Here is a 27,596-nt window from a genome sequence, read left to right on the forward strand (position 1 = left end):
CGCATTATCCGTGTATTTGCCAGAATCGCAGTGGGAAAGGGCTTATCCGTTTTGCACATCGAGAGACTGAAATGTTTGCCCATTCCTCCTGCAGAACAGCTCGAGCTCAGTGAGGTTGGATGGAGAGCGTTTGTGAACAGCAGTTTTCAGCTCTTTCCACAGATTCTCGACTGGATTCAGGTCTGGACTTTGCCTTGGCCATTCTAACACCTGGATATGGTTATTTTTAAACCATTCCATTGGAGATTTTGCTTTATGTTTTGGATCATCGTCTTGTTGGAAGACAAATCTCCGTCCCAGTCTCAGGTCTTTTGCAGACTCCATCAGGTCTTCTTCCAGAATGGTCCTGTATTTGGCTCCATCTATCTTCCCATCAATGTTAACCATCTTCCCTGTTCCTGCTGAAGAAAAGCAGCCCCACACCATGATGCTGCCGCCACCATGTCTGACAGTGGGGATGGTGTGTGTTCAGGGTGATGAGCTGTGGTGCTTTTACACCAAACATTACGTTTTGCTTTGTTGCCGAAAAGTTCAGTCTTGGTTCCATCTGACCAGAGCACCTTCTTCCACATGTTTGGTGTGTCTCCCAGGCGGCTTCTGGCAAACTTTAAACAACACTTTTTTTCTTCTTGCCCCTCTTCCAGAAAGGCCAGATGTGTGCAGTATCTGACTGATGGTTGTCCTGTGGACAGAGTCTCCCACCTCAGCTGTAGATCTCTGCAGTTCCTCCAGAGGGATCATGGGCCTCTTGGCTGATCTCTGATCAGTCTTCTCCTCGTATGAGCTGAAAGTTTAGAGGGACGGCCAGGTCTTGGTAGATTTGCAGTGGTCTGATCCTCCTTCCATTTCAATATTATCTCTTGCACAGTGCTCCTTGGGATGTTTAAAGCTTGGGAAATCTTTTTGTATCCAAATCCGGCTTTAAACTTCTCCACAACAGTATCTCGGACCTGCCTGGTGTGTTCCTTGTTCTTCATGATGCTCTCTGCGCTTTAAACGCACCTCTGAGACTATCACAGCGCAGGTGCATTTATACGGAGACTTGATCACACACAGGTGGATTCTCTTTATCTTCATTAGTCATTTAGGTCAACACTGGATCATTCAGAGATCCTCACTGAACTTCTGGAGAGAGTTCGCTGCACTGAAAGTAAAGGGGCCGAATAATGTTGCACGCCCAATTTTTCAGTTTTTGATTTGTTAAAAAAGTTTGAAATATCCAATAAATGCCGTTCCACTTCATGATTGTGTCCCACTTGCTGTTGATTCTTCACAAAAAATTACAGTTTCATATCTTTATGTTTGAAGCCTGAATGTGGCAAAAGGTCGCAAAGTTCAAGGGGCCGGATACTTTCGCAAGGCACTGTATATATCATTAACTCTGAAGGCTCTGGCGGGGCGTTTTTACATGAGTAGTCTTGTATTTCTCCATCATTTTTAATTGGATTATGCAGATGCTTCATGGGATTGTAGTTCTTTCCCTCACTAAAGCCGTTAATGTCGTCCTGTATTTAGATTTTTTCATATGCTTTTTTTGCGTCAAATCAAGGCATGTGGTGTTATGTGTTGGTGTTGATAACACACTTTACTCACCAGGATTCTGCTCTCCAATTTATCACCTTTGACCTCCAGGTTGACCTTCTGAACCAAACAGAGCTTGACCTGCTGCCCGACGGCCTCCTGAACGCTCTCTACACACACACACACACACACACACACACACACACACACACACACACACACACACACACACACATAATATTATTTATAGAAGAGATTATTAATGAAGTTCTGTTTCTCCAGCACTGAGATCCAGCAGAGAGCCGACGGAGACTTCTCAGACGTTACATTCGTCTCTTCAGAAGAGATCTCAATATCATCTCCATCATTTCTCATTTTACAGCTCTATATTCACAACGAGAGACTCTTCTGTGTCTGGATTCATACGGATAGTCAAGAGAAACATCTGAGATGAAGATGATCTCTACATGAAACCTCTGAGAAATGAATCTCTCAGAAACAGATGAAGACATACAGCCACAAACATGATAAAGAGCACGCTTTCATGACAAACAAAGCCATCATTTTGACCTTTTATATCATAATTATGACACAAAAAGCAGAAATTATGAGATGAAGAAATTATGAAAAACTATATAGCATAAAAGTCCAAATTAAGACATTAAACTTAGTAATTATGCAATTAAGTAGAAATGATTATATACTAAGTTTTATTTTTATATCATAATTATGACAAAAATCAGAAACTTTGACATAAAGTAGAAATTATGACAAACTAAGATATAATTATAACAAAATGTAGAATTAATGTACTCAAGTAGAAATGATGTACTAAGCCACAATAATGACATTTTAATCACAGAAAAAAATATTAAGATATAGAAATTATGACAGGCTAAGTCATAATTATAAAAAGCCAAAACTATGACATACAGGTCATGATTGCAACATACAGTCATAATTTCGAGTTTCATTTTTGATCTCATCATTTGAACTTGTCCATGTCATAAATGTCACAATTGCATTTATATTGTGTACGACTTTAACTCATAATTTGTCATTTTTATGTCATAATTAAGATGTAGCAAAGCAAGGACCCAGACTGATTATAACGGGCTGTGTCTGCGTCAGGTGTGGGCGGAGTCTGAACTCTCTGGCCCCGCCCACCGCTAACTTACCTTAATGGTAATAAAGTCTCTTTACCAGAGTAAATGAGTGCAAACGCGAGTTTAAGAGGTTCACACACACACACACACACACACACACACACACACACACACACACACACACACACACACACACACACAGATATATCTGATGTGTTTTACCCAGCAGATCCCGAGGCACGCCTGACTCTTCTCCGCTCATCTTCTCGGATAAACCCGAGGAAGATCGTCAGCTGTTCTTCATGAGCTTCAGTGGCACCTTAAAACTTACAGACCTGCAGCGTTTGTTCCGGGACTGAGGAGTCATGAAACCCCTCCCACACACACACACACACACACACACACACACACACACACACACACACACACACACACACACACACACACACACACACAAAAGAGAGACCCCGCCCCCCATTCACCTCTGTTGTATGTGTGTGTGTGTGTGTGTGTGTGTGTGTGTGTGTGTGTGTGGGAGGGGTTTCATAACTCCTCCGTACCGGAACAAACGGGGAGTTTTAAGTTTTAACAAAAGAGAGACCCCGCCCCCCATTCACCTCTGTTGTGTGTGTGTGTGTTTGTGTGTGTGTGTGTGAGACAGTAATGTGAGCCTGTAGTTTCTGCTTCTGTCCGGCAGAGGGCGCCACTGCACCACATGATCATCAGTCAGACTCTCACTCGGTTATTTTTATTTGACCTCTAGCCTTACTTTTGGATAAAAGATAAATCTGCTAAATGCATAAATGTAATGTCATGATGAATGCAAACACACATGATCATCTGTTCCTGATGTCGACTGGAATAAAGTGTGTCCAAAGATGAACATTCATGATCACATGCTGAGTGTGTGTGTTTGGGCTTTGTCAATGGAAGTGTGTGTGTGTGTGTGTGTGTGTGTGTCAGGTCTGTAAGTTTGTATTGCACAGTATCTCTGATGAACTCGTGCAGTGATCTAATGGCTGTGTGTTTGTGTGTGTGTGTGTGTGTGTGTGTGTGTGTGTGTGTGTGTGGAAGTGATACTTGAGGACTGTGAGCGTCTGAAAGCATTGTTTTGCAGGGTTACATTGTGTCATTCTTCAAACGTCAGATGAACTCTGGGTCCCACACTGTTCTCTGTTGACATGCTCCATCATTAGTAGACATGGCGTATGGTTCCATTATGATGCTGATGACACACAGCTTTATCTAATTCCTCAGCTCCTTGGCCATCATCCACACTGACCCCTGGAGGAGATAGAGACGTGGATGAAGCTCAGTTTCCTTCAGTTAAACTCTTCCGATCTTAACTGGTACACCACATCAGCTTCACTCTTCAGCCAAAAGATCAGCATTTCCACATCTGTCAATAGTTTAGGTGTCAAAATGGATTCTCAGCTGGACTACAACATCGGGATCTCACGCAATATATATATATATATATATTAAATATTAAATATTCTTGGACATGCCCCCGTTTAGCTAAAGGAACGTCTCACCCACCCACGTCTTCATGCACCCTTCATTATGCAAACACAAACACCCTCCACATTTGAAAAACCAGGAGCTGCTGGTAGAGGTGTTAGTGAGGCCAGCAGGGGGCGCTCACCCTGTGGTCTGTGTGGGTCCTAACGCCCCAGTATAGTGATGGTGTTAGTGAGGCCAGCAGGGGGCGCTCACCCTGTGGTCTGTGTGGGTCCTAACGCCCCAGTATAGTGATGGTGTTAGTGAGGTCAGCAGGGGGCGCTCACCCTGTGGTCTGTGTGGGTCCTAACACCCCAGTATAGTGATGGTGTTAGTGAGGCCAGCAGGGGGCGCTCACCCTGGGGTCTGTGTGGGTCCTAACGCCCCAGTATAGTGATGGTGTTAGTGAGGCCAGCAGGGGGCGCTCACCCTGTGGTCTGTGTGGGTCCTAACGCCCCAGTATAGTGATGGTGTTAGTGAGGTCAGCAGGGGGCGCTCACCCTGTGGTCTGTGTGGGTCCTAACACCCCAGTATAGTGATGGTGTTAGTGAGGCCAGCAGGGGGCGCTCACCCTGTGGTCTGTGTGGGTCCTAACGCCCCAGTATAGTGATGGTGTTAGTGAGGCCAGCAGGGGGCGCTCACCCTGTGGTCTGTGTGGGTCCTAACGCCCAGTATAGTGATGGTGTTAGTGAGGCCAGCAGGGGGCGCTCACCCTGTGGTCTGTGTGGGTCCTAACGCCCCAGTATAGTGATGGTGTTAGTGAGGCCAGCAGGGGGCGCTCACCCTGTGGTCTGTGTGGGTCCTAACGCCCCAGTATAGTGATGGTGTTAGTGAGGCCAGCAGGGGGCGCTCACCCTGTGGTCTGTGTGGGTCCTAACGCCCCAGTATAGTGATGGTGTTAGTGAGGCCAGCAGGGGGCGCTCACCCTGTGGTCTGTGTGGGTCCTAACGCCCCAGTATAGTGATGGTGTTAGTGAGGCCAGCAGGGGGCGCTCACCCTGTGGTCTGTGTGGGTCCTAACGCCCCAGTATAGTGATGGTGTTAGTGAGGCCAGCAGGGGGCGCTCACCCTGTGGTCTGTGTGGGTCCTAACGCCCCAGTATAGTGATGGGGACACTATACTGACAAAGAGCACCGTCCTTTGGACGAGACGTTAAACTGAGGTCCTGACTCTCTGAGGTCATTAAAAAATGGCACTTCTCGTAAAGAGTAGAGGTGTCACCCCGGTGTCCTGGCCAAATACCTTGATTGGCCTCCTAATAATCCCCATCCACTGAATTGGCTCTATCACCCGCTGTCCTCTCCACCTTTCGCTGGTGTGTGTGTGTGTGTGTGTGTGTGTGGTGAGCGTACTGGAGCCGTTGTACTGTAATCCAAGTGGATGCTGCACACTGGTGGTGGTTGAGGAGAGACCCCTGTCATAAGTGTGAAGCGCTTTGGGTGTACAGTAGTGCATATGAAAGCGCTATATAGATGCCTCATTCATTCATTCATTCATTCATTCAAAACATTTCCGAAATGAAACGTTTTATAAATAATGTTCCCGGTTGTTCAGTTGCGTCACATCAGCTGGTGGCCAGGGTGACCTGAGGGTGACGATGTGGAACACAGCTCCGACCCTCACGCCTCGGCCCACACCCCCCTCTGTTGCACCGGAACCCGCGAGCGCTGTGATGGAACCCGTGGCCTCGGGGCCGTGGACTGTTGGTCGCCCCGTATTGGCACGGCCGGACCTGGATCCCAGAACTAGTGCTCCTTTCGACAGCCCCTCCCTGGCCGATTCCTCTGAGACAGGATCTCATCTCTCAGAGACGGGGCACCCTGTGGCACCCGCGTCCCTATCTCTGGAACCTCCATGGACGGGACGCGGCAGGTTTGAGTACGCTAGCACCTCCGGTGGTGGCTACCATCACTTCCGCTAGAGCCGAGTCCACGAGACAGGCCTATGCGTTGAAGTGGAACCTCTTCGTCAGCTGGTCTTCTCGCTAAAAAGACCCCTGGAAATGCCCGATCGGGTCGGTGCTCTCATTTCTCCAGGAAGGGTTGGATCGAAGGCTGTCTCCTTCCACCCTGAAGGTTTATGTGGCCGCTATCGCCGCCTACCATGACCTCTTGGACGGTAAACCGGTAAGTAAGCACGACCTGGTCATCAGGTTCCTGAGGGGTGCGAGGAGACTACATCCTCCTCGTGCTCCTGCCGTGCCCTCTTGGGACCTCTCAGTAGTTTAAGTGACTGCAGAGGGCCCCATTTGAGCCTTTGTGGTCAGTAGACGTAAGTTCTTGTCGATGAAGACAGCGCTCCTGACCGCACTGGCCTCCATCAAGAGGGTAGGGGACCTGCAGGCATTTTCGGTTGACGAAGTGTCCCTGGAATTCGGGCCGGGCGACTCTCACGTGATCCTGAGACCCCGGCCTGGATATGTGCCCAAGGTTCCCACCACTCCGTTCAGAGAGCAGGTGGTGAACCTGCAAGCGCTGCCCTTGGAGGAGGCAGACCCAGCCTTGGCATTGCTCTGTCCAGTACGCGCCCTTCGCGCTTACGTAGACAGGACGCAGTGTTCAGGACCTCAGACCAGCTCTTTGTCTGTTATGGTGGGAAGCTGAAGGGAAGGCTCTCTCAAAGCAAAGGTTGTCTGGATAGTGGACACCATTGTTTTGGCATACCAGGGATGCCTATGCCCCCTTGGGGTCAGGGCACATTCCACCCGGCCTCCTCTTGGGCTTTAGCACATGGCGCTCCGCTGACAGACATCTGCAGAGCTGCAGGCTGGGCGACACTGAACACATTTGCCAGATTTCCGAGTGGAGCCTGTATCCGACTATATACTCGCCTCCACAAGTGTCCGGTAATGGATTAGGCTCAGGTGTCTTCGCTTGCTCGCTATTCCACTCCACGGACTGGATACGTGCGATATTCTTCTCAGGTGAGCTTCTCCGAAAGCCCTGAGCTCCTCCAGCACTGACGACGCCGACGCCAGTCTAACCCAGACACTCGTGTCCGGCCAGGTGCCCCATGTGCACGGTTCCCCCTCCGGCGACCCCCACATGTGTATTCCACCGTAAGCCTCCCTGAGCCGGTGTCTTTTCTTGGCAAGCCTGCCGCCTCCCGGGGTTAAAAATCCACCTGCGGCTGGTACCCCAGTGATCTTCCGTATGCAGCCCTTAGCGGGTCATATGTGTTTCTTAAGTCCGCCCTACGGGTAGGCATTGTAGGGAATGTGTTACAGAATTGTTTTATCATATCTTAAAGGGTTAGTTCACCCAAAAATGAAAATTATTTCATTAACTCCTCTCCCTCATGACGTTGGACACCCGTCAGACCTTCGTTCATCTTCAGAACACAGATGAAGATATTTTAGTGTAAAGCTGAGAAAGGCTTCAGATAGGCCTCCATTGGCATTCAGTCCATTCCCACTCACAAGACCCATAAAGGCCCTGAACACATCGACACACAGCCCATCTCACTACAGCGGCTGGACAATCACTTTATGAAGCGATGAGAATAGTTATTGTGCGGAAAAATCTAAATAACGACTTTATCCACCGAGTTCTTGTCTTCCGTGTCGGTCTCGCTCCTCCTCTTCTGGTCATGAACGGCGGATCATATTCTCACGCATGCGTCGAGTTCACGGCAAGAACTCGGCGGATAAAGTCGTTATTTAGATTTTTGCGCTCAATAACTATTCTCGTCGCTTCGTTAAGTGATTGTCCAGCCGCTGTAGTGAGATGGGCTGTGTGTCGATGTGTTTAGGGCCTTTATGGGTCTTGTGAGTGGGAATGGACTGAAGGCCAATGGAGGCCTATCTGAAGCCTTTCTCAGCTTTACACTAAAATATCTTCATCTGTGTTCTGAAGATGAACGAAGGTCTGACGGGTGTCCAACCACAGGAGGGTGATTAATGACAGAATTTGTGGGTGAAGTAACCCTTTAAGATATGATAGGATTAGGATTTTTCCTAATTTCATATTACAAAAGCAAATCTTAACTTGAGTTGAATTTTTATCCTATTTTACAAAATCTCATCTGTAGGAAATCTTAAACCGCTCCACCCAGTTCGGTAATCAGCAGTCAGCTCTGTTACCAGAGTTAAGAAACGAGTATTCACTAAAGAGATGTCCTTCTGTAGGAGCCATTGTCCTAACGATTGCCAAGGTTACCAAACAGAGACTCTAACGGTGCTTCTGTAAAACGCCCAAAACATTCTCAAGAAGAGAATTATCCTCGGCTGACAATTTTCTAACTGAAGAAAAACGATAGCACTCTTACATTAATGATGATTTTTAGGAGCATTATTCCCTGGAATAGGAATACTTCTGAAATGTTATCTCAAGGAAAAAAAAGATAAGAACATTCCTAAGAAAATCTTTTGGGAATACAAAATATTATTTTTCTGAAGCTAGAAAATAAGAAGAATTCGGCATAATTTTATTTGTAAGAGTGTTTTGTGAATCCGGCCCCTGATAACCGAGCAAACGTTTTATCAGCGTTACTGGAAGAACATTTGCTAATCCTGAGATAATGTTTCCTGATCGTAGCGTGTGTCAATATTAGTGTGTGTGCTTTTCCAAATGAAAACGAAATAAATCACTTTTCCAAGAATAGCAGTATTCAAAGAAGCACACACAGCCTCATTGACAGGTACTGGAGAAGCACAAACACGAACTCTGGATATTTAAATAAATCCAGATTTAGACTGTCACTGACGCACAATACATTTACTAATCAAATGAGTGGACAGAACCGCTAACCGCAATTACAGTAAATGATCAACTAAACGCATGTAATGGGAAGACCCGGATAAAATCCCTTGGCAACATTTCCCCATTCGAGACGAAGCAGGAGATTTAGCCAGACATGCATGTGAGCTCTTTGATTTGGGATGTACAGAAGCAGAAGCTCTGGTTTCTGTTCTTCCAGAAAAAGGAAACTCTCTCTTCTAATGTTTCTTTTTTTAGTTTCGACTGTAAATGTGTTGGAGTGTGAAGTGGATATGACATAATTATACCTGCTCAGACACGTCACATACCATTCACATGCCGGATTCCAGATCCGCATTTCCACGCCAGAAGCGTCTCTCAGTCACGTGCGACTGACGACTTTCCACAAACACCGACGCTTCCTCATCAGGAACAAAACATTAAAGGTGTGTGTTAATCAAAACCACATGCAAAGGAGACACATTCACATGAAAGAGGAATAAATGCCCTGGGTTTGCATGTGAGGATATAGGAAGTACAGTATTTGAATGTCAAACTATAATTACACTGCCCATCAACCTGTCTGTCTGTGTGTGCGTGGGTGTGTGTGTGTGTGTGTGTGTGTGTGTGTGTGTGTGTGTGTGTGTGTGTGAAGGCGACAACCTTTTAAAACCCATTCAAAACCTTGTTTTAGTATTAGTCTTATTCTATATTGCCAAAGTGTTGTGCCGCCTCTACACACACATGATCTCCCCATTGTTAACCCGTGGGGTTTAATCTGGAGTCGGCCCACCCTCTCTAACAGCTCCAGCTCTTCTGGGAAGGCTTTCCTCAAGGTTTAGGAGTGTGTTTATGGGGATTTTTGCCCATTCTTCTAGAAGCTCATTTGTGAGGTCAGGCACTGATGTTGGACGAGAAGGCCTGGCTCTCAGTCTCCGCTCTAATTCATCCCAAAGCTGTTCTATCGGGTTGAGCTCAGGACTCTGTGCAGGCCAGTCCAGTTCCTCCACACCAAACTCCTCATCCATGTCTTTATGGAGCGACGCTTTGTGCACTGGAGCGCAGTCATGCTGGGACAGGAAGGGGCCGTCCACAAACTGATCCCACAAAGTCAGGAGCGTGAAATTGTCCAAAATGTCTTGGTGAAGCATTAAGAGTTCCTTTCACTGGAGCTAAGTCAAATACATTTAGACCGCTGCTAATAGATCCTTACTGTATTCATTGTGGAACCAACCTGTGAAAGAGCCATCGCTGGCTACTGTGGAAGACATTCATTTCCACCAGGCCTCAGCTGTGTCGCTCGCCAAAGAACATCAAAGCCTGAGAAACAACAGATATTACAGTAACTCTTTATAATAATGGCCTCCCAGATAGCAAAATTGCTCTGGCCCAGATCCGGCCCACACTTTACACTTTCATCTGGCCCACTACCCGCGTGGAATGATGGCACTTGGGCGGTCCGCTCCCGTTTGCCAGATTTAGGCCACAATCAAGCCATAGCAACGCCGCATGTCAGCCATGAACAAAACGCATGAAGCAGAACTGGCCCACATCTGGCCCAGATAGCAAAATTGCTCTGGCCCAGATCCGGCCCACACTTGACACTTTCATCTGGCCCACTACCCGCGTGGAATGATGGCACTTGGGCGGTCCGCTCCCGTTTGCCAGATTTAGGCCGCAATAAAGCCATAGCAACGCCGCATGTCAGCCATGAACAAAACGCATGAAGCAGAACTGGCCCACATCTGGCCCAGATAGCAAAATTGCTCTGGCCCAGATCCGGCCCACACTTTACACTTTCATCTGGCCCACTACCCGCGTGGAATGATGGCACTTGGGCGGTCCGCTCCCGTTTGCCAGATTTAGGCCGCAATAAAGCCATAGCAACGCCGCATGTCAGCCATGAACAAAACGCATGAAGCAGAACTGGCCCACATTAATAGCGTAGCACTACATTAACACTTCAGCTACTACTGACTAATATAGAAACCAGCTCAACTCATCAGTAAGTAATATCGAATTTAAGAGATAGTTCCTTATTAACCCTAACGAAACAAAAATATATTGCAGTATATTGGAAAATATAATGTAATACATTAGGCAATATATTCACATATATGGGATTTAATATTTATATTCTCCAATATATTAGGCAAGGCAAGGCAAGTTTATTTGTATAGCACATTTCATACCCAATGGCAATTCAAAGTGCTTTACATAGAAATGAATTAAAACAAATGCATGAGAAAAAAGAATACCATATGGAGGAATAAAAAATTAAAAACAAGCATAGTTAAAACAGGTGTAAAGATAAATAAATAAATAAATAAATAAATAAATAAATAAATAAATAAATAAATAATAAAAAAAGAATAATAAAAAAATAAGATAAAATAAAATGGTCAGATCCACAATAATGGTCTGATATAAAAATCAGACTACAATATATGAAAGCGGCAATCATTTGTATATTTTGCAGTATATAATATATTGTATAATACCATCAATATATTATTCCATATATTTACAATATATTATAATATATTTCAAAATAATATATTGGTAAATATATTTTCCTTTCGTAAGGGAAGTAATCAATAATTACTGACTGAGATTAGCCTCATTAATAACTATTAACTAACTTATCACATTATTATGTGTCTGAGATGTTAATAATCATATTCTTTACTCTGAATAAAGTCATAAAATGCATCACTAAATACTTAAGTGTTATCTAGTCACTATGCAGGAGCTACTGGAGATCTGGACCATTATTATAAAGTGTAAAATATGGGTTTAGACTTTATAATAATGGTCCAGATCTCCAGTAGTCCTTGAAGAGTGATTGGGTTCTTGAGTTTATGACTTTATTCAGAGTAACAATTTTTAAGAACTTCTAGTGATCTAACAACGTTTTCCACTTTAAAATAATGCTCCAGATCTCTAGAAGTTCCTGAATAATGACTCTAGATAACACTTAGGAAATTAGGGATGCATGTTATGACCACATTAAGAGTAAAAAAAGACATCTCAGACATGTTAATGTTGTGGTTAGTAATTCTTTATCATTTTTCCCTGTTACCTATTAGTTATTAGTGACGCCAGTCTCATTCAGGAACTATCTCCTGATTCAATATTACTGATGAGTTGATGAGTCTATATTAGTCAATAGTAGCTGAAGTGTTAATGTAGTGCTACGCATTAGTCCTGCAGAGTTATCGATTAATAACGGCCCATTATTATAAAGGGTTACCGATATTACATTTGCTGTATGGGAAAAACTGGTGTGAAGTGCTGGGAAACTGTTATATAAGAGCTTTTTAAAAATCAGAAAGCCTGGAATTTTCCACAAATAAACATGTTACGTGACAAATTTTGTGTATAGTTGCGGCGAAACTGTAAGGTGGAGCTAAAAAGAAAAGATGGCCGCTAATTGGATAAAAGATGATAAGAATAGAGTATAAGAAATCAAGTTTTACAATGAAGGAGTCAGATGAACCGCTGCATCTCACTTTGTTGTCCTAACAATGAAGTTTCCATCTTTTGAGACCTGGAACTTCAACTCTGAGAGATTTTCTTTGAAGAACTGAAGACGATTGAAAGACGACACTCGCTGCGGGATGAAGGAGATTTTCATCATCATCGGTGGTGGAGTCGCCACACAGCTTGTCCCGCAAGAGGGACGTCCACTCCTGAAGATTGCCAACTATCTCCAATGTTTTCCACTTGTCCTGACGGTAGAATAATGGACTTCAAAATGTTTGTAATTGGCGTATAACCCTTCTCAGATTAATGGCAGCACCAATTTCTTATCTAAGGTCATTGCTGATGTGTTTCCTCATGGCGTTGTGTGAACACAGACCTGAAGTCTCCAATCACACGATCAATCAATCAAAGGCGTTTGATTAGCAGCGCCGGTCTGCTATTGACCCACTCACTCCTCTGTTAGCAGTACGGGTGTCCTCAGGTTACAGCCATGCCCACCCCTTTTGGACTCGTTTATGTTGAGTAAATAATGACACAGTGTGATGTGTTGTGATGTTGTTCATCTGAGGTCGTATTTACCTCATTTTAAGACCTGACATAGACCAGATGGTGTCCTATTTTCTTCTTTACTTGACTGTATATAAAAATTGTGTACTGTGCTCGATTAGCTGAGACTTTTTACAGCACTTGCATGCTTTTTCCCTTGTTTGTTCAGTTGCTTCTGTTGCTCTCCTTATTTGGATAAAAGCATCTGCTAAATGATTAAATGTAAATGTAAAATGCAAATGTATATAAAAACCCGATTCCAATAAAGTTGGGACACTGTGCAAACTGTGAATAAAAACAGAATGCAATAATGTGGAAGTTTAAAATTTCAATATTTTATTCAGAATATAACATAGATGACATATCAGATGTTTAATCTGAGAACATTTATAATTTTAGGGGGAAAATAAGTTGATTTGATATTTCATGGCATCAGCACATCTCCTGAAGTTGTGCCGTGGCCATGTTTCCCTCTGTGTGTCATCCCCTCTTCTTTTTATATCAGTCTGCAAACGTCTGGGACTGAGGAGACGAGCTGCTCAAGTTTAGGAATAGGAATGTTGGCCCATTCTTGTCTAACACAGGCTTCTAGCTGCTCAACTGTCTTAGGTCTTCTTTATCGCATCTTCCTCTTTATGATGCGCCAAATGTTTTCTAACGGTGAAAGATCTGGACTGCAGGCTGGCCATTTCAGTGCCGGATCCTTCTTCTACACAGCCATGATGCTGTAATTGATGCAGTGTGTGGTCTGGCATTGTCATGTTGGAGAAGGCAAGGTCTTCCCTGAAAGAGACGCCGTCTGGATGGAGCAGATGTTGCTCTAGAACTTGGATAGACCTTTCAGCATTGATGGCCTTTCCAGGTGTGTAAGCTGCCCATGCCACACACACTCATGAACCCCAGACCATCAGAGATCAGCTTCTGAACTGAGCGCTGAGAACAGCTTGGGTTGTCCTTGTCCTCTTTAGTCCGGATGGCGTCCCAGTTTTCCAAAAAGAACATCAAATTTTGATTCATCTGACCCCAGAACAGTTTTCCATTTTGCCACAGTCCATTTTAAATGACACGAAGATCACGGGCATCCAGTTTGCTTTTGACCCTTGACCCTTACGCACAGAGATTGTTCCAGATTCTCTGAATCTTTGGATGATATTATGCACTGTAGATGATGATAACTTCAAACTCTCTGCAGTGTTTCTCAGATAAACTCCTTTCTGATATCGCTCCACTATTGTTCGCCGCAGCATTGGGGGAATTGGTGATCCTCTGCCCATCTTGACCTCTGAGAGACACTGCCACTCTGAGAGGCTCTTTTTATACCCATAAAAATTAGGTCATGTTGCCAATTGACCTAATAAGTTATAAATTGGTCCTCCAGCTGTTCCTTATATGCACATTTAACTCTTCCGGCCTCTTATTGCTCCCTGACCCAACTTTTCTGGAATGTGTAGCTCTCATGAAATCCAAAATGAGCCGATATTTGGCATGACATTTCAAAATGTCTCACTTTCAACATTTGATATGGTATCTATATTCTATTGGGCATAAAATATAAGTTTATGAGATTTGTAAATTATTTTTTTTGGAATAGTAACTTTTTTTGGAGTCGTGTTTGTAAATAAATACACTCTGATCACACGGACTGATTTGTGACTCTGGACTATAAAACCAGTCCTGCGTCTCTGTGGCGATGGCCAACACTGTATGGGTTAAAATGATTGATGTTTCTTTTATGCCAAACACCATTAGGATATTAAGATCATGTTCCATAGTAAATCTTCTACCGTAAATATATGTTAGTAATATGCATTGCTGAGGACTTCATCTGGACAATTTAAAGGAGATTTTCTCAATATTTAGATTTTTTTGCACCCTTGAATCCAGATTTTCAAATACACCAAATATTGTCCAATCCTAACAAACCATACATCAATGGACAGATTACTCATTCAGCTTTCAGATGGAATTTCAAAAATGATGATGGTTTTGTGGTCCAGGGTCAGATTTCAGATCACTCAAAGATGGATTTATATATTTCACAACCACAAGAAACTCTTTTCATTGTGTTTAATTGAGTTCTGCAGTCGATACAGTTTAGTTCGTAAACAAATAAATAAATAGAGATCAAACTCTGAAGGTAAAACACATATAATATATGCAATATTTACAAAAGCAGTTGAGCCTCCTTCAAAAACGTGAATGCAGTGCCCTTGAAATTTATTGACAGGACCGACTCTAAAGTGCAGAAGTACAATCAGAGCATCCTGGACTGTAACAGGTGAAGGGAAATCTTTAATGTAACCGTCATGGGTCGTGCTTTCACACTCATGCACTTATATATTTGACAAAGCAGGTGAAGACATCAAACTCAGCAGTAAAAGGGGATTCTCAAATACACCGCCGCTTCAATATACCAGATATGTGTAAGTGTGTATTTGGTCTCTGAGGAGAGACTGAGGGTTTGGCCTAGAGATGTGTGTGTGTGTGTGTGTGTGTGTGTCATTAAACACTTGATCAACAAGGTGTGTGTGTGTGGATTTTTGAGGTATCACACACCCCTTACGTGACAGGAGTGCAGTAACAGTGTTTGCTCCCTTAGCCCGGCTTCCAGATGTGAAATATGGATTTGTCTTTCATTTAATTTATTATATTACATTCAATTGATATTTCCTTTTTACTGAAACACTAAAGAGTCGAGATGAATATTGCCTGCACTATTGTGTGTCCTTCTCACTGCGTGATAGCACACGTTATCAGCATGTTTTGGAGAAAAGTTTTGTGTTAGTTAAGATGTTCTCAAACATGGAGGAAACCATGGATAATAAATAATCTGCCAATGGGGTGAGAAAAATAATCTGAACTCAAACAGAAAACAAGATTATTTTTCTCACCCCATTGGCAGATTATGTATCTTATTTTAAGCAAAAACTCTCTTCATTTGGAGTATTTTTTCCCAAAACAAGACAATAATTTGTACTAGTCTAGTAAATGTTTCTTAATGTGAGACTTTTTTGATGTTTGGACTAAAACAAGACAAAAATACTGAGTAAGAAGAGTGATGTGATGGCTTCTGCTGCTGAAACTGTAAACTATTCTGAAGTAAATTTGAATTAATCACACTCTTGGTCTTCATTTTTCACTTCTGGTCTCGGGTCATAAGCTGTTAACCCCTAAAGTAGCTTCCCGCCGCCAGTGGCCTTTTTATTGCAGTTCTGCTGGAACTTCCGGATCCTGTGGGATATTCTTCCGGCGAGGATGCCCAGGTTAGTTTCCTCGAGCGCCATTGAAAGATTCAACAGGTCCGCCGAACCCTCTTCCATCCGGAGCGCGTCTCTCTTCCGGACCTTCTTATTGAGACGCCGGTTGACTAAATGCTCCAAACGTTGAGTGGAAATACCGTACTGAATGTGCAGACCTTTCAGAACCGGCGTTAATAAACTCGCCCAACCTGGAGGAAAAACACCAGCGGATTAATGTATGGAAGCAAGTCATGTGTTCATTAAAGGGTTAGCTCACCAAAAGAGTCTTTAATTAGTTACCCTAATGTTAATGGACTTTCCCACCCATAAGACCTTCATCTTCACACACAGATGAAGATATTAGTGTTGAAATCCGATGGCTCAGAAAGGCCTTCATTGACACCAATGTCATTTCCTCTCTCAAGACCCATAAAGGCACTAAAGACGTCGTTACAAAGCCCATCTCACTACAGCGGGTTTCAACACTAATATCTTCATCTGTGTGTGAAGATGAGCGGAGGTCTGACGGCTGGTCAACCACAGGAGGAATTAATCACACAATTTACATTTTTAGGTCAACTAACCCTTAAAAAGTGTCAAAAAAAAAGAGTACAAAATTGTTCCTTTTAAGGTACAAGTGGCCGTCACTGGGGCTGTTCCCTTAAGGGTCGATTTTTGTACCTCTAAGTCAGGGCTAGGCTAGTTCAGTCCTAGAGAGCTGATGTCCTCCAGAGTTTATCTCCAACCCTAAGAGTATGAACTCACGGCTCCCAGCATGCATTGCAGCGTTAGGTATCTCCCCATTGTTGAGAGTCGTATGCTGATTCCTGATATCTGTGTGTGTCTAATCTTTCCCCCTTTAGAATGTTTTTAAAGATCAATATTTAAAACGTCTGCTCTGTGACAGCAAGTGTTGTTGGTGGATATGATTCAGTGCTGAGTTTACTCAAACACTATTCCTCCTGGTACAGCTTGATTTGCTTCTCTTGTGTTTTGGTTAAACTGTAACAGAAACTCACTGGAAATCCAAGTCAAACTGCCCAACTAGAGCAAACACTGATCTCCATAATGGTGATCAAACTCGGGCTCGCTAGGGCCGAACAATGGTACATTTGCGATATTTTGATATTTTCGATATATTGCACAGCCCTAATCTCAACCTGTTAATCCTCAATAAGAGCTTCTAGAGACGTGTTTCAGGATTAGAGCCAAACTCTGCCGGACAGCGGCTCGCTAGGACCGAACGGAGGAAAGCAATGGTGTAACTGAACCCTAAGGACCAACTGTGGGCCGTTAAAGGTACAGCTATATGTTCGGTTCTCCAAGGAACACAATTGTACCTCCACTGTACCTCTATCTGAGAGTGTGTGTTTATGTGTGTGTGTGTGTGTGTGTGTGTGTGTGTGTGTGTGTGTGTGTGTGTGTGTGTACCTTTCTCTGTGAGTTGATGACAGGTCGTACACACATTGTCGTGCCAGCTGGAGCCTTGCAGTAGCGGATGTTGGCCGGCGGAGCAGTTGCTGTGAGGAACGCAGGTAGCATGCTCTTGAGTAATGTTTGCAAACCATCCGTCTGCGCACTGCTCACACACCGTGTCCTTGTGTGGCGTCCCTGCACACACACACACAAACACACACATTATAATCACAGATGACACAGGCAGATAGGTCTGTTTGTGCAGACAGCGTGTCATGGTAATTTGACTAAGGGTGTTTTCTGAAAACAAAGCTACAGCTGTTTGATGACAGACTGAATATCATCAGCGAATAATATCGTGTGAGTGTATCAGCTGTTGCATGGCAACCCTAAACAGACCACAGTCAATAAGAAGAACACACACACACACACACACACACACACACACACACACACACACACGCAGACTACGGTTTTACATTTATGCATTTAGCAGACACTTTTATCCAAAGCGACTTACATTGCATTTTAAAGTACACATTTTTTGTCAATTCTTGCTTTCGCTGGGAATCAAACACATAACCTTGGTGTTTCTAGCGCCACGCTCTACTGGTTGAGCTACAGGAAAGTACAGTCTTAAAAAAAAACATTTCTAGGGTTTACAGAGAATGGTGTGAAAAGGGAAGAGCATCCAGTCTGCAGCAGTCCTGTGGGAGAAAATGCCTTGTTGATGCTCGAGGTCAGAGGAGAATGGGCCGACTGATTCAAGCGGATAGAAGAGCAACTTTGACTGAAATAACCACTCGTTACAACCGAGGTATGCAGCAAAGCATTTGTGAAGCCACAACACACACAACCTTGAGGCGGATGGGCTACACCAGCATCTCCACTACAAATAGAAAATGGTGGTGGTGGTGTAATGGTGTGGGGATGTTTTCTTGGCACACTTTAGGCCCCTTAGTGCCAATTGGGCATCGTTTAAATGCCACGGCCTACCTGAGCATTGTTTCTGACCATGTCCATCCCTTTATGACCACCATGTCCCCATCCTCTGATGGCTACTTTTAGCAGGATAATGCACCATGTCACAAAGCTCCAATCATTTCTAATTGGTTTCTTGAACATGACAATGAGTTGACTGAACTAAAATGGCCGCCACAGTCCCAGATCTCAACCCAATAGAGCATCTTTGGGATGTGGTGGAACGGGAGCTTCGTGCCCTGGATGTGCATCCCACAAATCTCCATCAACTGCAAGATGCTCTCCTATCAATATGGGCCGACATTTCTAAAGAATGCTTTCAGCAGCTTGTTGATCAATGCCACGGAGAATTAAGGCGAAAGGGCTCAAACACAGCATTAGTGTGTGCTCCTTATAATCCGTTAGGGGAGTGTGTATATAAATGTGTGACACTAAGAACATTTTGAGTTATTCATGTGTCATATATACACCATTTATTATATGAGCACTTCATCTTATCACAAAAAAAAATTCTTAACTCTCCCTCCACTACTTTTTCTCTTTCCCTCCCTTTTCAGTTGTTTGCTACTCTGAGTATAAAAATCTTTGTATTTAAGACACTTTTTGCGTTTCTTCGCCTCTTCATGACGGATCGCTTCCTCTACTCCTCAGTTGTAAGTCGCTTAGGATAAAATCCAAATGCATAAATGTAAATGTATTAATAATTTATATACAGACAGATTATAATGTAACCGCTGATTGGTTTATGATCCATTAAATCCCTTTTTATCAAAGTTATCTGACATTATCATAAATCTGAGTTATTCTCATGATTTAATACCATTGTATAACTATAGCGAATACACTGTATTAGTCGATTAATCGCATCTGATGTGTGTGTGTGTGATGGGTAGGTTTAGGGGCAGTGTGTGTGTGTGTGTGTGTGTGTGTGTGTTGGGTAGGTTTAGGGGCAGTGTAAGGGGATAGAAAATACAGTTTGTACAGTATAAAAACCATTACGCCTATGGAGAGTCTCCATATGTCACAAAAACTAACATGTGTCTGTGTGTGTGTGTGTGTGTGTTTGTCCTCACCTGCAGCTTTGACTCCGTGACCCGCTTTACACCGGGTGTGTCTCTTGCAGAAGTGCTGGTCCCAGTAGAACCCGGCCTCGCACTCGCAGACGGTGTTCGTGGTTCCGTTACACCGATGCACGACCCGCTGGTGGTCCGAGCACGCGTCGCACAGCAGGCAGTCCGGGATGTAGTTCCAGAACTCGGTGAACAGACCCGCGGCGCATGGGACACACTCCGTCTGGCGGGAGCGTGTGCAGTGCGCTCCCAGGCGTGTTCCCGGAGGACAGCGATCGCACAGCAGCGTGTGTCCGGTTGCCGGATCGGTGCGCCGGTAAGTGTGACCTCCCGCCGCCAGCGCCGCCAGAGCCGGCACAAACAACACTGTGTAGAACAACTGGAGGAAGACAACAGACGTTAGTTTGACACACTGAGCTCTAGGGATACACACACACACACACACACACACACACACACACACACACACACACACACACACACACACACTGAACTCTAGGGATGCACACTCTAAAAAATGCTGGGTTGTCTTAGCCCAATGTTTGGGTCAAATATGGACTAACCCTGCAATTGGGTTGTTTTAATCCTCCGGTTGGGTTAAATATTTGCTTAAGACAACCCAATTGCCGGGTTAGTCCATATTTGACCCAACATTGGGTTGTTTTTTACTCCGAATTTTTTGCACACACACACACAGGGCCGGCCCTGACCAATTGATTTTACTTGGTGCCCCTTGTATCAAGGTTTTTATATGTTGGTTGTGTTTTTATAATTAAAAAAAAAAAGTAAACGCAAACACACACACACACACACACACACACACACACACACACACACACACACACACACACACACACACACACACACACACACATATATATACAAAAATGTGTGTATGTATATCCTCCACTAAACTATGCATGCTTATGTTTTCACCTAAACATTTTAAGAAATTTGTATATTTAATGTGCAATTTATTTTATTTTTAGCTATTTTAGATAAACCTGTATATAAATATCATAACTAATTTCAGAAAGAAAGAAAAAAAACGCCATATATGCCATTACACTTGCACAACTGAGTAAAAACATTAGGCTATTAAAAATATGATATATGTTTATAAAGAATTGACATGATTTCTACAGATCTGATCACCCAGAACAGCTGCTTAGATAAAGTTTAAGGTAAAAATAACTGGAATTAATGAGCAAACATTCATTCATATTTAGATCATTCATTTAGACAATCTGTTGATTCCTTTCCTCAGCTGTCTTTATCCTCTTATTCCTCATGATCTCTCCTGTATCAGAGGGCTTCGGTCTTTCTGACACACTGGCCGTCCGTCATTAAGAATCCCGCCGTTTTCCCTGTCTGTGCGAGCGAACAAGCGCAGGAGAACGATAGCAGAGCTGTGTGTGAGATGCGCGACGCGACGCGACAACAAACTCCACCGATCGCGCGTTCAACATCCGACACACTAAAGTCTTTATTAATAAAAAATATCAGTAATAAAACCGGAAAAATCGCTCATTTTGGCGCCCCTATAGACGAGTGGCGCCCCTAGCATCTGCCTATTCCGCCTATGACACGGGCTCTACACACACACACACACACACACACACTGAGCTCTTCAGAGACTGAAACAAGCAAAAGCTGCTCTGAAGTTTTATGACAAAAATAAAGCGCTAATAATGCGCGATACACATAAACATGACTCACCATTCCGCGCGCTGCCTCCCGGACTTCATTGATGAGCGCGATGCGGGCGCTTTATATAGAACTCATCACTCTCTCTCTCACACACACACACACACACGCGCGCGCGCGCGCACCCGCCCTTCCCTCAATGACAAAGAAAGAAAGAGAGAAAAAAAAACACTATAGAAAGAGAGAATATAGAATAAATAGAAACCACTGAGGTCACGGAACTGAGTATCAGTGTTAAAGCACTAGATTAACCCTGAAGCTGAAAACTCAAATTAAACACCACATCTTCAGAAAACACCATAGCAACCGCATAAAACACCATAGCAACGGCATAAAACACCATAGCAACGGCATAAAACACCATAGCAACAGTACAACACTCCAAATACAAACCCCAGTATATTTTTCAATGGATAAAGGAGCGAACAGGGAAACATGCGTCCGGTTATCGGGTCTTTAATAATGTGCTCAAGACATCAGCGCAAAAACAGCAAAACAATCGACTTGCTTTTAGAGAACGCTCAGAGAACATAATAACACACTCACAAAAATAACTCATTGGACAAACTCAGTTTGATTGAGGGCAGGTTTTCCATCTGATAAATATGTGCAGTCCCAACTCATTAAAGTCTAATTAATGCGATGAAATGTAATTGAGTTCGTCCAACTCAGGTTGATCAAATACCATTTAAACTATATCTATAGACTTATAACATGACTTTTTTTCAAACTTTCATCATCATACACAATGTATTTAATGAAAATGTAAGAAAAGGCTGGAGTAACTCTAGCCATTAGCACAGCCTGAGCCCAGGCGCCGCTCTTCAGCGTAATGATAACACAGAATTCAGAAACATTACAGAAACGCCTCTAAATGACCAACATTACTGAACATTAAACACTAACATTAACACTTTCCCTTTACAGACAAACATAAATTAACACTTTAATCCCCACATTTACTCTCATAATGTAGTCCCTTGCAAAGCATGCTGGGAAGTACAGATCCACTGGCCAGTTAGTTACGTCAACACAAATGAATTAAGTAAACCTCAGTTTTAAATATATTAGGTTGATTGAACACAATGAAGTTGTGTCAAAATTAGATATGTTTAAGTAAAGTGAACATAATTTAAATGTGTCATATTTTTTGAGTATACGATACAATGTAACGTTCCCTTAACGTTTGAAGAACGATACAATGTAACGTTCCCTTAACGTTTGAAGAAAGATACAATGTAACGTTCCCTTAACGTTTGAAGAACGATACAATGTAACGTTCCCTTAACGTTTGAAGAACGATACAATGTAACGTTCCCTTAACGTTTGAAGAATGATACAATGTAACGTTCCCTTAACGTTTGAAGAATGACACAATGTAACGTTCCCTTAACGTTTGAAGAATGACACAATGTAACATTCTCTTAACGTTTGAAGAATGACACAATGTAACGTTCCCTTAACGTTTGAAGAAAGATACAATGTAACGTTCCCTTAACGTTTGAAGAACGATACAATGTAACGTTCCCTTAACGTTTGAAGAACGATACAATGTAACGTTCCCTTAACGTTTGAAGAACGATACAATGTAACGTTCTCTTAACGTTTGAAGAACGATACAATGTAACGTTCTCTTAACGTTTGAAGAATGACACAATGTAACGTTCTCTTAACGTTTGAAGAATGATACAATGTAACGTTCTCTTAACGTTTGAAGAATGACACACTGTAACGTTCTCTTAACGTTTGAAGAATGACACAATGTAACGTTCTCTTAACGTTTGAAGAATGACACACTGTAACGTTCTCTTAACGTTTGAAGAATGACACAATGTAACGTTCTCTTAACGTTTGGAGAATGACACAATGTAACGTTCCCTTAACCAAGAAAAAAAACATTTTTAAAACATTTGATAAACGATGCTTAGACAACATTCATAAATTTCAACACATTATCAAAGCGCTCTTATAACGTGTTCAGAGTGATAAACGCGTGTGAAAGTCCCGTATCCATCAAACTTCTGCCTTAAACTTCACGAGCATTTCATAACGCTGAATTAAACTAATAAATGAATTAATATCCTTAAGATCTTGAGGTCATTTCATGCCTTCTGCTGTCAAATAGACCCTGTGCACATTTAAGAGGAATGAATATTAATGTTATTTATGGATTATTGATCTCTTTAGTCTTGAGCTCGCTTCATTCATTCTGCAACGCTTTGAACCATCTATAATAATGATTTCCAGAATATTGGCATACCGTGGATGAACTTGATTAATTCCAGTCGGGTCTGATTAGATTAGTAAAGGCTCTGACAGTGAGAGTGTTTGATCTGGAGCGCCGCCTGCTGGCCGCTGATCATCATCATCATTCAGAAACTGATCCCAGTCTCGAGCTGAAGCTGGAATCTCCATCCTCAGGCCTCTGTGTCATAATGAGTCGGCGTCATTACAGAAGCTAAAACTGAAACAGATGACTTGCTCTAAACAAAGGACCAGTGGAGAAGCGGCCACAGGGTCATGGGCGGCCAAGGCTCATTGATGACCGTGGGGAGCGAAGGCTGGCCCGTGGGGTCCGATCAAACAGACGAGCTACTGGAGCTCAAACTGCTCCAGAAGTTAATGCTGGTTCTGATAGAAAGCTGTCAGAATACACAGAGCAGCTCAGTTTGAGGCGTATGGACCAGACCAAACAAGCGAGTCCGATCCGCCTCACAACTTACAGGACTTAAAGGATCTGCTGCTAACATCTTGGTGCTCCTAATTTGGTAAATACCCATTCTCAAGGATGCTAAAAAAAAAACACACTGACGAGAGGAGAAAAGAATGTAAATGTCAAGAATATAATGTCGCTGATTGTGAAATATGACCTAGTTGATATTTTGAAATTTTGCTGAGCTGTTAACGAATGTCACAACAGAAGATTAAAGTGCATTCAAAGACTGTGACGAATCCTGGAAGTTATTTAATAACAGTGACAGTAGAACACTGAGTCAGTTCTCATTTCCTCGGGTCTTCCTCTTTTCTCGGGGATTCCCTAAAAGTAGCTGAGCGATTAGTCACAAACCTGCTGAGAGTTACTGTAAGAAGAACAGAGACTGACCTTCACATGATCACACACACACTCACACACACACACACACACACACACACACACACACACACACACACACACACACACACACACACACACACACACACACACACACACACACACACACACACACACACACACACACACACACACACTCATGCTATCAACGCAAATAACTCTGATGTTGTTATTAATATTTCAGTTATCAGACTATATGAGCCTTAAACTTCCAATTTAACATAAATTGAATTCTTCCATTTAAAATAAAAATCTGATTATAATTGATATAATTAATTAATGTGTGTGTGTGTGTGTGTGTGTGTGTGTGTGTGTGTGTGCATGTTTATGTGATTTATGAGGACACAAATGTGCATAATGACATGGGTATCACACAGGTATTACAACATAAACGTGTTTATGAGGATATTTGCTGTGTTCTCATAGTAAAATAGCTTTAAAACACACTAAACAATGTTTTATTATTACAAATGCAGAATGTGTGTGTGTGTGTGTGTGTGTGTGTGTGTGTGTGTGTGTGTGTGTGTGATGGGTATGTTTTGGGGTAGTGTGCACTGTAAAAAAATATTTAGAAAATAAGTTTCCTGGTTGCCTTAAAATTTTGAGTTAATACAATGAAAACAAATTTCCTTCATTGTATCAACTCAAATTTTTAATTTCAATAAACTCAAAATATTAAGGCAACCAGGTTACTTACTTTTTTAAGTTAAACCGACAAAAAACAACTTTTTTTACAGTGTGTGTGTGTGTGTGTGTGTGTGTGCATGCGTGCGTGTATGTGTGAGAGAGAGAATGGGATAAAAACCATTACATCTATTAAATGTACTCATAATGTGCAAAAATGCTCTTCTTACTCAGTAACTTTGTCTAAATATCTAACAATTCTTAAATCAAGATGCATTTACTAGATGTACTATGAGATATTTTATCTTGTTTTCTTAAAAATAATATCAAAATGTTTCTTGTTTCCGTCCCAATCAAAACAAGATTATTTTTCTCACCCCATTGGCAGATCATTTCGCCTGTTTAAAAAAAAAACTTTTTATTTTATTTTCAACAAAACAAGGAAAAATATCTCAACTAATATCTTATTCTGGAAACATGACAAAATGAGTAAGAAGAGCATTTTTCCAGCATGCACCAATGTGTGTGTGTGTGTGATCCTAAATAAACTGGACAATTACAGATGATTGGACCTAATGCAACTCTGACCTTGTTACTGAAGTGAATCATAACTTCAGAATGTGTGTGTCTTATATTTCATGACGTTAGTACAGTATAAAGCGGGAGAAATAAACATGACGATGAGTGTGGAGTAAAACCATCAGTCATGTTTCCGTCACAGGATCATTTCATTCATAAACAAATGAATCATCTGAAGCTGATCTGATCTCATGCAGATCATGTGTAAAAGACATCCATCAGAGCGGCACGTGAGGATCCGGCCCATGATTCCACAGAAACTCGTCACATCGGATTCCAGCGAAACCGGATCAGACACTAAGAGCAGCTCGAGGAAACGGGGAGTGTTCATGGAAAGCGTGTCTGAAATCACACACCTGATTTACACCAGCGACCTCTCTAACACAGGAAGCCTTTAGGGGAATTCCTTCATAGAGCTTCTGGAAAACCAGTGGAAAAATCACTCAGTGTACTTTTAGGAAATATCCAGGAACACACAGATAAAGACAAACGCCCTGACCAGAAAAATCCTCCACACTCTTACATTTATATCAGCGCTGCATATGGAGCCCCTAAAGGTTTCTATATATCTTTTTAAGTGCCCAAAGGGTTCTTTCTTGTCATAATAGAACCATTTTAGCATAAAGGGTTCCCTTTCAGTCGGTCACTTCCACGTACGTCGCCACACACTGTAGTCATTCACTTTGGAGCCGAACGGCGTTGATGAAGCATCTGACTGCCTGTCATTCAGCGAGAGAGAGAGAGGAAGCGTGTGCCAGGGGGAATCGCTCCAGTGTTGGGCCTACCCATAGCTCGGCAGAATAGGCCTACTTCGAGAGATGGCCGGGGGACCTGAGGATCACGGTTAGGGCAAACCTGCCGAGCGATCCTCCGCGGGACTAGTGCTCCTCGCGACAGCACCTCCTTGGCCCATTCCTCTGAGGAAGGACTTCCTGACTCAGAGACGGGGCACCCTCTGGCACCCACGTCCGGACCTCTGGAACTCCATGTCTGGTCCCTGGACGGGATGTGGAGGTTCTAGGTTGCCTGCCACAGGCTGTGGCAGACACCATCGCTTCCGCTAGAGCTCCCTCTACGAGGCACCTCTATGTGTTGAAGTGGAACCTGTTCGTCGACTGGTGCTCTTCTCACCAAGAAGACCCTCGAAGATGTTCGGTCGGGCCGTGCTTTCCTTCCTACAAGACGGGTTGGAGAGAAGGCTGTCTCCCTCCACCCTCAAGGTGTATGTGGCCGCAATCGCTGCCCATCACAAACTAGTAGAAGGTAAGTCTTTGGGGAAGCACGACCTGATCGTCAGGTTCCTGAGGGGCGCGAGGAGATTAAATCCGCCTCACCCCCCCTCTATACCCTCTTGGGATCTGTCTCTGGTGCTGAGCGCACTTCAGAGACCTCCCTTTGAGCCTTTGCAGTCAGTGGAGTTAAACATTCTGTCTCTAAAGACGACACTCCTGACAGCATTGGCCTCTATCAAGAGGGTAGGGGACCTGCAGGCATTTTCGGTCGACGAATCGTGCCTGGAATTCGGGCCGGACTACTCGTCGTGCTGACGAATCGTGCTGGAACTCTCACGTAATCCTGAGACCCCGGCTGTCTCCAAGCAGAGGATGGCCCACTGGATAGTGGATGCCATTGTCTTGGCGTATGAGTCCAAAGACGTGCCCTGCCCGCTCGGGATTAAAGCCCACTCCATCAGGGGTGTAGCCTCGTCCTGGGCGCTGGCTCGTGGCGCCTCGCTGACAGATATCTGTAGAGCTGCAGGTTCCCAACACTTCAACACTTCACTAGATTTTATAGCCTACGTGTAGAACCGGTATCTTCCCGTGTACTCACTCCTCATAGTCGGTAGCACCGAAGTGCCCGTTCTAGTGTCGGTTTGCTATGCCACTCCCTCTCATGGAACGGATACGTGCGCTTATATGCTCCAGTCGAGTTCCCCAGTATAGCGAACCCTTTCGAGTGGCGGAGCATCTGACGCCAGGTCTAACACTCATATGCAGTGTGGAACTTGTGTTA

At 43.4% G+C, this 27,596-nt stretch overlaps 2 protein-coding genes across 2 annotated transcripts in view; both read right to left on the reverse strand.

Moving 5' to 3' along the window:
* The window catches only part of LOC137047267 (F-actin-uncapping protein LRRC16A), a 38,482-nt gene extending 35,484 nt beyond the window's left edge, over positions 1 to 2,998 (reverse strand). The window contains exons 1-2 of the mRNA XM_067424830.1: positions 2,850 to 2,998; positions 1,594 to 1,691 (exon numbers count right to left, since the gene is read on the reverse strand). Coding sequence (XP_067280931.1) covers positions 1,594 to 1,691; positions 2,850 to 2,889 — 138 coding nt within the window. The 5' untranslated portion in view covers positions 2,890 to 2,998. The remainder of the gene's footprint in view (positions 1 to 1,593; positions 1,692 to 2,849) is intronic.
* An 11,910-nt stretch (positions 2,999 to 14,908) lies between these two features.
* On the reverse strand, positions 14,909 to 21,431 carry LOC137047285 (tumor necrosis factor receptor superfamily member 11B-like). The gene is made up of 4 exons (XM_067424858.1): positions 21,281 to 21,431; positions 19,565 to 19,940; positions 17,526 to 17,705; positions 14,909 to 16,303 (listed from the first exon to the last, which is right to left on the reverse strand). Exons 1-4 carry the CDS (start codon positions 21,281 to 21,283, stop codon positions 16,026 to 16,028), a joined length of 837 nt encoding a protein of 278 aa, XP_067280959.1. The 5' UTR covers positions 21,284 to 21,431; the 3' UTR covers positions 14,909 to 16,025.
* Positions 21,432 to 27,596: the final 6,165 nt, after the last annotated feature.

Source organism: Pseudorasbora parva, chromosome 19 (genome assembly GCF_024679245.1).
Source record: "Pseudorasbora parva isolate DD20220531a chromosome 19, ASM2467924v1, whole genome shotgun sequence".
In the NCBI taxonomy this organism is placed as follows: Eukaryota; Metazoa; Chordata; class Actinopteri; order Cypriniformes; family Gobionidae; genus Pseudorasbora; species Pseudorasbora parva.